Source organism: Cryptomeria japonica, unplaced genomic scaffold, assembly GCF_030272615.1.
Source record: "Cryptomeria japonica unplaced genomic scaffold, Sugi_1.0 HiC_scaffold_288, whole genome shotgun sequence".
Lineage (NCBI taxonomy): Eukaryota > Viridiplantae > Streptophyta > Pinopsida > Cupressales > Cupressaceae > Cryptomeria > Cryptomeria japonica.
In genome coordinates this window covers 177,005-190,097 of record NW_026729110.1, presented here as the reverse complement: position 1 = coordinate 190,097, position 13,093 = coordinate 177,005, and the positions used below count along the sequence as shown (strand labels likewise).

Sequence of the window (13,093 nt, the reverse complement as noted above, 5' to 3'; positions counted from 1 at the left end):
CCATCAAGAGCATACATAATTAAATATAATTTTAATATTTAAAATTGAGACTGATTAATCACTTTTACGGGAAAAAAGGTGTGTTTTCAACAAAATATACTATTTATAATGGCGTTTTGAAGAAGTTCTCTTGAATCTATTCCCCCATCATTTTTCTAAAGAATTATGATCGGCATGATGTGGTCAGATGCGTGGTGCTTTAAAACAATAAATTTGAATACCATGATGGACTAAAACAGGGGTATTGGCCATGTTACTTTTAAGGCCGTCAAATTCTTTTTTACATAGATAGATCTACTTGAATATGTCATATCCCTTTTAAAACCTGTTTATAATTTTTAGGTCATTCTTTAACTTCATAAAACTTCAAAGGGTGAATTAATTATAGTATCATCAAAAAGGTGACAAGATTATTATAGGGAGATTTTCGTTACAAGAGCATGATCAAAAAGAGCTAATAAGAAATTATAGTAGCTACCTACAAAAATCACTATGAAACCCTCCATTTCAAGCACCCAATAAATAGGAGAGTCTGTGTATAAAACCATAAAATTATAGATGGGAAACCATGAGATAAACCACCCAAAGTGTGATGCCCAAAATCCAAAGCCAAAATTCCAATATGATTTAAGAGGCTATAAATATCATATTCCTTCCACCTATAATAAGCTCATCATGATCTACTCCCCCACATGGGTGCTTCACTGTCTCCATTCAAAAATAATTGATTATGCGCTAGAAGCAATCATAAGTTGGTCAAGCGTAACTCACTCTTACAAGGCTATTGTGCATATTAGATGAATTTACATTTCTATTTTGGGAAGCCCATATTCTAGAGGTAGTAACTTCTGATACAAAAATTTGATTGAGCTATACTTTTTTAAATGATAGAGCTTTGAGGGATATGTGTCTCGTTCATAAGAGAGCTAAGGAAAACCCATCTAGAATTATTTTTAAGTCAAAATATTAAATCTATTGACCGAAATTGAGATTCTATGTTCTCTAACTCAATTTTGTTTTTTGTATTATTAGCATTAGGATGCAAGTTCAAGACACCTTTCCTAAAAAAATTACACATTTCAAACACCTTGTAAGATAAAAGGCACTACAATCACTATTGACTAATTTTTCTAGGAAAAAATATTCCTCTAGACTAATGTCACCTTCTAAAATTCTCTACGCTCGCTACACTTCACAGTGCATTTGTAACATTTTGAGAAGAGTCAACTTTCTCAACCATCACCCTCTCATGCTCGACTGCCTAATAAAATGGTATTGAACATCAATGTTCTCAATACTCACATGAAAAATTGAGATATTTGTTGGATGTATGCCATAGCCTCTTCAACATCGATCTATAACAGTTCCTTAACTCAGTCCTGCATATGTGCAAAGTTAAATTTTACATTATACTTCTAAACTTACATTACATTAAGTGAGCCAAAAATGAGATTTCAAAACATGTGAGATGGAAAGTTCTAGATTACCGAAGAAAAATTTCTTAAATAAAAACCTAAATGAAAAATGGAAATATCAATTTAAATAAAGAACTTGGTACCAGACGATGGATCTCCTTGCCCAAGATGTTATTTTGATGTATCAAAAACTTTAAAGGGCTTGCCTAGTTTTGATCCCACGTACAAAATAGGAGATAAGAGCAACTAAAGTAGCAAAGCAAGGGAGACCAAATCATACAAAAATTAAAATTAACTAACTCAAATGATTAAAATAATGAAATAGAAATGAGAAGGTAGAGAAGAGATAATACCTTCGTGAGGCTGAATAACCCCGAATAAAACCTACAATCAGGAAGAGATGAAATGTTGGGGCCCCTTAAGAGATCACAATGAATGGTTGAGCCCCTACTTTAGTTTCTCAACCTCCAAAGGAAGAGATAAAGATTAAAAAAGATGTGTCGTTTTATCCTCTGTGTTTCTAGGAGGTCGAATAATTCATAAAATCCCTGAATTCCACTCCCATGTCCACGGGGAGTCACAAACTAGTGTTTCTATGTGTGGTCGAAAAGTTAGTGAAATCCCAAGGTGTCGAGTACAACATAGGATTTAATGCTGATGGATAAAATTACATGAGAAGAATGAGAACTAATCTGTAAAAATAACAAGACCAAATTCACCTCAACTCTTTGGAGAAGCCAAGGCGACCAAGTAGGTTGTAGAGCGTTGCAACAACCTTCAAGAGAGTGTTATAAACGATAGCACATTCGCAAGAAGATTAAAATGCTCAAGACATGGAAATCAATATAGATTGAGTTCAATAATTTATTTTTCTTAGTTATGGTATGCATGTGGAGGCCATTTTGTAGTGGTCATACATGCACGAGTGCAATTTGGTGATTATTCCTTTTCCTATCGATCATAAGTAGTCTTTGAATCAATGTCCTAGGTTAGATAATGATTTTGAGGATATTGATTTTCATATATTTAATATTTACCTCTCTAACATTTTTGTAATGACATACATTGGAAAATGGACACCCATGGGATCTTGGTAGGAATTATTTAGTTATTATTATTTTTTTTTATTGGTAAATTATTTGGTTATTATTATTCTCTAGGATACTCTAGATATTGTTAAGAGCATACTTTTTTTTATAAAAACAAGTCAGGAATACATCAACGTTGGCATGTTTTCCTTTGTATAGCATATTACAACGATTTGAGTAAGCATACATCTAAACCACAAGTCGCTTTCGGCTAAGCAGCCACGTACAGTGGGATCCAGCCCATAAGGGATTGAACCTGTTGCGAAGGCGGCTCCGGGGATTTCAACCTTGGTGCATGGATTCTATATCACACACCATCGTCCTCACCAATTGAGCTACAACCCTTTGGCATTAAAACCATATTGAATAGGGTAGGTTACATAAATGTGAATGTCAATGCTGGGAGTTATAGCCATTGTTTGTCATAAGATAAATCGGCATTTTTCTTATGAATCGTTTGGGAGATATTTTTGTGAGAGTGGAGCATCTTGTCATAATGGTGGGTGGCTCAGTCGCTTCCACCTTGATGATGGTGTGATGGTATTAAAGAGTGGTGACTATTGGGGTTATCTGTTCAGATTATGGGAATCGTTTGTCATCTTTTAAATGATTTAGATTAACTTCCACCCCCTGAAGATAGCATAGAGATTTAAGGCCTTCCCTTTCAAATATATCTAAAAGAAAAGAAATCTAATCTTAGATAAAAGAAGAATTATTACTGTTTTGCTAAATTAATCGGCTGTCCAGAACATAAGGCTCCTGTGTTATCTTCTAAATAACTTAAATCGGCGTTAAAGAAAAAAGACATTGTCAATAAAGAGTTAAATATTCAAAACGTAGACTGCTTGGTCATTTTTCTAAATAATTTAAATTCACTTACCACTTCGTGAGCCAGATCCAGATGTTCGTGATTGAGACCTAGGAACGAAGGCAAAGGCACGGCCAGTACCATAGCCATCTCACTAGCCAGCATCTCCTGAGCCCACACAAGTTCCGGTTCCAGGGCCAGCAGCGACTTCGTTGCTTACCCAGTTTCTGTTGATCCGATTGGTTAATCAGTCCTATCACCCGCTGTAGTAATCAATTATTCAAAAACCTATTGTCATCTTCAAAACGAGTTAAATTGACTTTATAATTAAAAAATACAAGCAGATCGTCAAAAATCCAAGAATAAACAGTTTCTTTGGAAAAGCTAAATACTCTCCTAATCTCTGTTTCGCTCGCAGTTGTTAAGATACACGTTTTAATTCATTTCACGTTTATATGCAAGACTTATCCGCAGACCAGGCCGATAACGATAAGTCGTCTATCATATTCATTGAATCTGCGGCATCGCAGACCACGTAAGTCGTCTATCGTGTTCATGTTAATTGCTTGGCTCAGTCACATTCCTTCCTGATGTGCATCTATATAAAGAGCTGCGCGCACCACAGCATTGCATAAAAGGAGTGACCAGTAACCAGCAGCCCGTTTCTTCTACTCCTTTTCAAGAGAATTTGTAGTGCAAATTTATAAGGAAAATGGGCGTTCCAGTGATTGACATGAAAAACATAGACGGAGGAGACAGAGAGGTGATCATGGCTGAAATAGCCAAGGCCTGCGAGAGTACTGGTTTCTTTCAGGTGAAAAACACAACTGATCATATTTTCTCATGTGCAAAACTTACTAATTATAGAGAAAACAGAGTTGAAGTGATTTCGTTTTGTGTTTGCAGCTTTTGAACCATGGCATAGAGCATGAACTCATGGACCGTGTAAAGAAAGTTTGCTCGGAGCATTACAAGCTTAACAGAGAGCAGAGCTTCAATGCCTCTTTGCCTGTAAGGTTGTTGAGCAACGCTCTTGACAGCGATAACGCTGATAAGATCGAGAACGTTGATTGGGAAGATGTTATTCAAATACATGAGATGCAGGAGACCAATTCATGGCCTTCCCAACCCAGTGATTTCAAGTACAACTACTCTACTATTTTGTGCACAATTCAAACGTTTCTATAAATATAGAATAGAAAAAATTAATATGAGCATGATCTATATACAAGTGTTTCTGGTTTCTGGATATCGAAAAACTAAATACTAAGACATTATATTGCATTTTTCTCAGGGAAACTATCCAGGAGTTTCGAAACAAGATATTTTCATTGACAGAAAAGCTGTTGGAAGTAATAAGTTTGAATCTGGGGCTAGAGAAAGAGTACCTGAAAGAGGCATTTGCGGGAGGAGAGAAGCCCTTCTTCGGCACCAAAGTGAGCCATTATCCTCCTTGCCCTAGACCGGACCTCATCAAGGGCATCCGTGCACACACAGATGCAGGTGGCCTCATTCTCTTATACCAAGACGATCAAGTGTCCGGTTTGCAGGTCCTCAATGATGGCACTTGGGTTGACGTGCAACCCATTCCATACGCAATAGTTGTTGACATTGGGGACCAGTTGGAAGCCATCACTAACGGCAAATACACCAGCGCATGGCATCGCATTCTACCCACTAAGAATGGCAACCGTTTCTCAGTGGCATCGTTTTATAATCCCTCATATAATGCCAAGGTTTATCCCGCATCTCAACTTACTGCTCAGACCGGTGATGAATTATCGGTTTATCCAGAGTATCCAGAGTATCTGTTTGGAGACTACATGCAGGTTTACAGCCACCAGAAATATGAAGCCAAAGAGCCACGATTCGAAGCTATGAGGATTGTGAATGTAGAATGCCAATAGAATAGAGCTCTATTTACCTCCTCCTCTCCTGTTTCTATTTCTGTGGCTACTGTCTTCCATCCATTTTGATATTCCTCGTAATGTATTCCATCCATTTAAGGAATATTTTCATCCATATATATAAATTTTTATCTATATATATCAAAGTGTTAATTTATATAATTATAAAAGTGTTTCTTATAAAAAGATTCGTATATTGAGTTGTAGTTTGAACTCTTATATTTATCGATGTTTTTCTCTCACATAGAATTCTCATAGCTAAGAGTATGTTTAAACATATGTTAGAACATTAAAATAGAAAGCATTCGTAATAATAATAGAATAGTTAACTCGTATAACCGAACATAAAAGTAATATTATAGGTTTCCAATCATGATGCTTTGTTTATATATCAAAAATTGAAATACGACTCGCAAATGCAGCCTCTCAGTATATTTCAAAGTTGAATATGACTGAAGAATGCAACCTCCCGTTATGTTTTCAATGCAGATATAACTAGCACATATATTCTAAACAAGACATCATTGCCATTAAACGTAACATAACAAAATATGCAAAGATAATTTCACACTAGACATAAGAAATTGAAATGAAACTATTAATTTCTCTACATTCTCAAAGGCTCAAGACCACCTATTTTTCATGGCTACTTCAATACCTTCTATCATACTCGAGCACTACACTTTTAAGGGAAATATATCTCTTTCTTCCACAATTGCCCACCTACCCTTTATTTTGGGTTTATAAGTGCTTTGGAAACAAAACACAATTAATTCTCTAGTGAACAACACAAGAAACTATTCCATTACAAGCATTCTAGGATAGGAATTTTATAATCAACTACTAACTCTTCTTGTAACTTCAACAAGCATACAGTTGTCGTGAAATTTGGTCAAACGGCTGACATTGTTTGGTTGTAGGCGAGCATTATTTACACCAATTTATGAAGCACATGATGAACGATGTCTGTACATGTCGACTCTCAAATAAAAATGTCTCCTCTTCTACTATTCAGTTGTTTGTACAATCACTACACTAACATGCAAGAACATCTACTATTAAGTAAAGATTCTAAATAAGCATGAACATATTTAGTGAGTCAAGTCTATCTTAATCATCAAAATCCATCATCCACGTATAGAGTAATACAAAAACTTAAGGGATATATTCTCTTGATACCTACGGATATAATTATGCCTTAATTTCCAACTTGGATAGTTTCTATTCCTTGTGAATTCCACAACAAAAACTACTTGGTGTACGACTTGATTCTTTATCCCATCTAGTGATCCAACAATATCTTATATAATATAAAATTATTCTAAACATGCCCACGAGAGATAATAATAGATTGGAAGTTTGATCCATCGAATCCATCAGACAATCCTTGAGTTTCTAATCACAATCACGCATGCCTATTTTCGGTAGCATCTCCCTTACCAATACCGCCATCAACCGATTTTCCTATATAAATATTCATATCTGTGTATCATTCCACAAAGAAAAGGCACAATAATTGAAGGATTCATTACCTTGGTTGGTTCAGTGTACTTCATACATGTCGGCACCCTATTTAGTCATGTCTCAATTTTGGCCTATTCTATGTAGGAGTGTATATTTTTCCCTTGCCGTCTCATTATTGATAACCCTTTCGATAGATTTACTATTTTGCATTCTGTCATGTCCTTCATAATGCACCTCAACCTTTCTCTTCTCGAGTTGGGGGCCCCCTTCTGCTCCGCTTTGTTTTCGTTCGTTTTTCTTTTCTTTCTTTGTTTGTGTTGTTGTCTTTTTTGTCTTGTGTTTTGGAGTCCCGAAACTCCGAGGTCCTAAACTTCTCCTTCGGATCTTCGGACTCCCGGGCTTCCTCCGTGTTCTTGACTATTCTTTCCCTTTGTTTTCTTCGGAATTCCAGGATCTCGGAGTTCCGGGTTTGGAAGAGTTCTTCCATTTCTCGAAACCCCGGAGTACGAGGTTCTCGAGTTTCGCTGTTCGTTTGTTTAGTGTTTGCATTTTTTCGGACATCTGGGTTTTCAAGGTTATGGTGGCCTCTAGCTTCCCCACACCCCGAGATCTCGAAATCCTGGGTTTTCGTCCTTCTTCATTGCTTAGGGATTTCATGATTTCGGGATCCCAGGAACCTCGGGAACTTAGTTTCCCAAGTTCCTGGTTGCTCGAAATCTAAAGTCATGTGTTTTGTTTGTTCATTCTGCGTCTTTGGTTACCGTGCATGTGCTTTCGTCATGGTGTCACCGCGTGTTGTCTCTTCAAAAGTGTATCTCAAAAAACTGATCAAATGCCTTTGAGTATGTCAAAATAATTATGTGTTTCTTTATTCATTTGGAGAAATTTAATTTTAATTTGGAAAAATCCAATAGCTCTCATTTCGATGTGACCGTGACAACCCAAATATCACCAAAGACCGTATTTTCTCTCCCTCCCACTCCTCCCACCCACCCCTGCAGTGGCATCTACCTATTCCTAATGTCATCTTTTTGTTAATATCATTGACTATCTTTTGAATAATGGTTGTGAGATTCCTGTTGCTTGACCATTACCATGTGCATTCAATCGAATGAATGTATATATGCGATGCTACATATATTAAAATAACTTAATGATACAAATTATCTAATGAATTTGAAGCTTCTAAATATTACCAATGTCAAAATAACGGTAACAATTGCATGTGATAATCTTGACAATGACCTTGCAAATGTAGAAAGAACCAAAAATCATTGGGAAGAAGTAGTGCAATGTCCATCGGCTTCAAGAGTCAAAAGTTTACAAAGGTATTCAAATGACATTCAAGAAGAAAGACAAACAAAAATACCTAAAAGAGGACAAAACTTAATCAGGTATGGTATAGTACATGACACAACCCATTTTACTGATTGAATAGCTTCAAGTATTATCTAATATAAGGAGAGAAAATTTTAGTTCAACGTCAAGATGTCAATAGGTAAGTGATTCCAAAAAATATTAACCGACCTTAAATAGGACCAAGCAAGGATAGTGAAATGTCCCATGGTCATCTCTCAGTTATTTTCTCTTATCCTATAACGACACAAGGTCACTAACTACAAAATCTCTTTTTTCTTATCTCTTCTATTAAAGATTTGTTTAAATTTTCCCTACTATTTTCAACTTGCCTACTATTATTTCCCTTTTCCCTTCCATTTTTTAAAGAATAAGATCCCTTTTGCCTAATTATTCTTTAAATCACTCATCTTTGAGAACGTTTTCTATTTGCATTCCAAAAACTTTCAATGGTGTACGTAGCTTACTACCGATCTCATATACAATTTCGATTTGAAATAGTATCGCAACTCTTTTTGGTGTGATTGTGTCTATGCAAAGAACATCAAGGAGCTTATTTTTCCATTTTTCACTATCGTTGACTATCTTGTGAACAATGGTTGTGAGATTCCTGTTGCTTGACCATGACCTTGTGGTTGTAATCGTATGTATGTAAATATGTGATGATGGATATAATAAAATACCTTAATGCTACATACAATGTCTAATGAATGTGAACTGTTTAAATATTACCACGGTGAAAATGATGATAACAAATGGATGTAATAAACTCGACAATGACTTTTTACATGTAGAAAGAACCAAAAATAATTCAAAAGAACTATTGTAAATTCCATTTTGTTGTAGAGTCAAAACTTTACAATGCTATTTAGAAAAAATGACTTGGGATAAATCTCGAGAATCAAGACAAACACAAATATATAAAAGCGCATAATGCTCAATCGCCTATGCTATACTACATGACACGACCTATTTTACTATTAGAATACCTTCAAGTATAATCTATTATAAGGGGAGGGAATTTGAGTAACACCAAGATATGTCAATTAATAGATGATTATAGAAAAATGTTTATGGATTTCGATTTGGACCATGCAAAGATAATCAAACATCCTATGACTACCTCTAGGTTCTCTTCTCTTATCTCGTAATAACACAAAGTCCCTAACTACAAACTCTCTATTCTAATCTCTTCCATTAAACATTTATTTAAAATGTTCTTAATATTTTTAATCCTGTCTACCGCTATTTTCTTTATCTCTTCTTTCCTAGTCAAAGATGTGATCCCTTTTCCCTAATGATTATTCAAATTACTAATCTTTGATGACAGTTTCTATTCGTATTCCAACAAATTTCAATGGTATATGAAGCTTACTACTGATCTCATAAGCAATTTTAATTTGAAAAACTGTGATCTCTTTCTATTGTGATTGTGTCTACCCCAAGAACATCGAATATCCTTTTTTTTTTTCCTATTTTTTGTTATTATCATTTACTATCTTGAGCATAATGGTTGTGAGATTTTTGTTTCTTGATCATTACCCTGTGGGTGTAAACCAATGAATTTAAATATGCAAGGCTACATATAATAATACAAAACATAGATATGTTTGAAGCAGAATTGTTTTTATAAGTATCAATTAATATTGTCTAAGTAACCCTGAAAATTATCAGTATCATTTCATCAATGAAATTGTAAAACACTTTAGATGTAGAGTATTTTATATTCAACCACTTTAACACTCATACTTAAGTAATTAGCATCAATCAAAATATGAGTGTGGATAGTATTTGATTGTGGTTTAATTGTAACTATTGTATTTTGGTTCCATTGTTAGAATGCCTCGTCAATTACAAGAAACCTCAAGGGATAGAAAATGGCACTGGGTATATTAATAGTTTTTTGACATATTTTGCATCATGAATTTATTCTAATAAATTCTATTGTTGTTCTCTATTCGCACAATCCAACGAGATTTCATCAATCGCTTGCTTGTACCCTACAATCCACTAGATAACACTTTTTTGCTGATTTTAGCCTATAGTTCTTCTCTCTTTAGCATAGATGTTGAAGACATTCTTTGTGGGTAAGGAAATTTACAATGGCAAAGCCAACACATATAACACCAAATCACACTGTCGTTGTAGAAATAAAAAGATATCAATCTATCTAGGATTCTTTAGCATGTTAATACATTTATGCACGTTAGTCTTTTGAAACCATATATTTCACGTATAACCACCAATGGGAACGTAACTTCCAAAGTAACCTACTAACCAATTTTTAATTAATTATTGAAAAATCATACTAAAAAATAATTTGTAATATAATAATACAAAATTATCCCCTATTAGATTTATCCCAGTAAGTTTCGTGCATTGTAAGAGTTTAACACAACCCTTATCGATACTTTGATGAATCACCTTCACGAATAATCCTCACTGACACAGGAAACACGAGACTAACTCCATGAACGGATCTCCTAATTATAGAACCCACAAACCTCTACACAACATGAAACAGCGTAGCTTTTCCCAAACCTACTTGTATAATTAGAGAGAAACATTCCTCTGGCATTCTAGACCTATCAAATCCCTCTACAATGTTGCATATGACATAACAATTCTCCTTTGAGACTCCACATATCCCTCGAGTGTTTTGAATCCTTCCTCTATGGTTTAAATGAAGATCAACCAAATGCTGCTCTTTTGTACTAAATAGCAGCAATCAAATGTTGATACATCAAGTGCACTCATATGAAAGCCCAATCCCCATCTTTTCTTAAGGGGCAAAAATGGAGAAGAATGCTTCTCCTGCCATGAATCACCCCTGAGAAAGAAGCTAGCTCGATATAACATATTTCCTCCTATATCCATTTCCTCCGACCTCCTATGTGATCCTATTACACTATCCATTTGACATCTCACTAAAATCTCAGACAATACAACCATCTGAATTTGAAATCTTTGTCAAGTGTAACATAGATGACTTGAAAATTTGATTAATGTTGTAACGACACAAAACTAAATTATGATGGCATCCCTTTCTTCTTTTAAACAATCATCCTCGGGTTGGTGGCAGAATTCCCTTCGTCATCAACTCGCTACTTTTCGTAATGATGTTTGTGTCAATTATTCTGATGTTGTTTCTAAGGATACACAACTAATTATTCCTAGCTAGTAATCTTCTCCTATCTTGGTTGTTGTGGGTGTGTATTTGGGGTCGCTTTCTTCTTTGTCTACTACTTCCCAGTTGCCCTTGGGAAATGCTACATCTAATTTGCCTTCTATTCCGATTATATCTGCTCCTCTTCATTCCAATATAGAATTACTCTCTTATATGCCTTTTGAGGGACTCTCTCCCTCCTCTTTCCCTTTTGGTTTTAAATTTTGACGGTGACCCATCTTGGACAATTGTACATAGAAGGAAAAAGGGTTCCCTTATTCAACAAAATATATACCCTTATTTAACCACAAGAAAAGATTTAATTATAAAATTTACCTCCAAAATAATCTTTTCAAATACTCCCCTTTAATAAATTCTTAAAATCCTTCAATGTGTGTGTGTGTTCCTTACACATCTATATTGGTGTATCTTTTATAATGCATAAAAATCACAGTTCAAACCATACACATTTGTCGTCTTATAAATATGTGCCATAACTCCAACTACATGCCCTAGGTAAGTTAATTCTCAATGACAATTAAATATTCAAACAATTCATTTTTCAATAAAAAAAGACATTCTGCTCGTACCTTAATCAGTTTATGTATTTGGTATAAACTTCTGCACTTCACTGGTGTTTAAAATAGAGAGATTAAAGACTAGTGCATTAACTTATTCCATGCCTAAATTTCCTTGTTATACATCAATAATTTCAGGTCTAAAATATCGATCTTTGGCTTCCATATAGGACCAACACATTATTTATAGTGTCTCCTGTCATTACTTCTCTGAGAAAGTGGATTACCTTATAATTTATATTCAAATCGCCTTGGACTTCTTATATCTCCGTCATCAATTAATTCACTATCTTTCTTGCAGATTTTATAATTAAATCAACAGTGGTCTTCCAAATCTATCATGCGGCCAACAACCACCAATTCTTCACCAGTCTAAACTAACCACATGCCGCACATTCCTCCTTCTCTATATCTATTTATTGTAATATCCATGCTATTTCTTCTTCTCCACACGCCTAGGGAAATAAATTCAAAATTTTCTTCTTTGATCGTGTACCACGCCTCTTCACAAATTTTGCACAAGAACCTAATTCACTTCAACATTACCTCTATAAACTTCCATTTCCATTGCAAATATTTATATACCATAATTTAGCTACAACTCACTCATAGGATCAAAACCATTGCATGCTCTAATACCAAGTTAATAATGTTGGAGACAACACAAATAATACCAGATCACAAATTGTTTTTAGAAATAAAAGATATTAATTTATTTTGAATTTTTAAGGATAACTAGTAATGCGTTGTTCCACATTAGGCTTTTTAAAGGCTTATATTTCTCATATAAGCACCTACCAGATCGTAACTTCGCAACTGACCCGCTAACTTACAATTATTTATTTATTCTAAAACCTTACTAAAAAATAACTATTCATTAAGTACTCTAGCAGAAGTAAGCAATATTTAAGAATCGTTTTCTTAAGTCCAACAGAGACTACAAGTGTGAAATTTTTAGTTTCACTTAAATCATCTTCTCTCTTATTTTTTACTATGAGTTTGCACAATCCTTTCCCTCCTACCAAGTTTGTAGGTTTAATATCAATGTTATAATCTTGTACTCTGACAATCAATTTACTCCTTTCATTGAACCTAATCTCCTATTTAGTAAGAATAATTTTCACTATTCCATCAAGAGCATACATAATTAAATATAATTTTAATATTTAAAATTGAGACTGATTAATCACTTTTACGGGAAAAAAGGTGTGTTTTCAACAAAATATACTATTTATAATGGCGTTTTGAAGAAGTTCTCTTGAATCTATTCCCTCATCATTTTTCTAAAGAATTATGATCGGCATGATGTGG

The 13,093-nt window shown here is 34.6% G+C and overlaps 1 protein-coding gene across 1 annotated transcript; it reads left to right on the top strand.

Moving 5' to 3' along the window:
* The first annotated feature begins 3,969 nt into the window (after window positions 1–3,969).
* Window positions 3,970–5,269, top strand: LOC131057165 (1-aminocyclopropane-1-carboxylate oxidase-like). The gene is made up of 3 exons (XM_057991351.2): window positions 3,970–4,125; window positions 4,218–4,453; window positions 4,606–5,269. Exons 1-3 carry the CDS (start codon window positions 4,024–4,026, stop codon window positions 5,216–5,218), a joined length of 951 nt encoding a protein of 316 aa, XP_057847334.1. The 5' UTR covers window positions 3,970–4,023; the 3' UTR covers window positions 5,219–5,269.
* The last annotated feature ends 7,824 nt before the right edge of the window (window positions 5,270–13,093 follow it).

Bases quoted from the DNA above. Each gene is read 5' to 3' on its own strand.
- LOC131057165 (XM_057991351.2), top strand. From the start codon at position 4,024: ATGGGCGTTCCAGTGATTGACATGAAAAACATAGACGGAGGAGACAGA. The intron at 4,126-4,217 runs GTGAAAAACACA...TTGTGTTTGCAG, and splicing joins AGAGTACTGGTTTCTTTCAG to CTTTTGAACCATGGCATAGA. The intron at 4,454-4,605 runs GTACAACTACTC...CATTTTTCTCAG, and splicing joins TCCCAACCCAGTGATTTCAA to GGAAACTATCCAGGAGTTTC.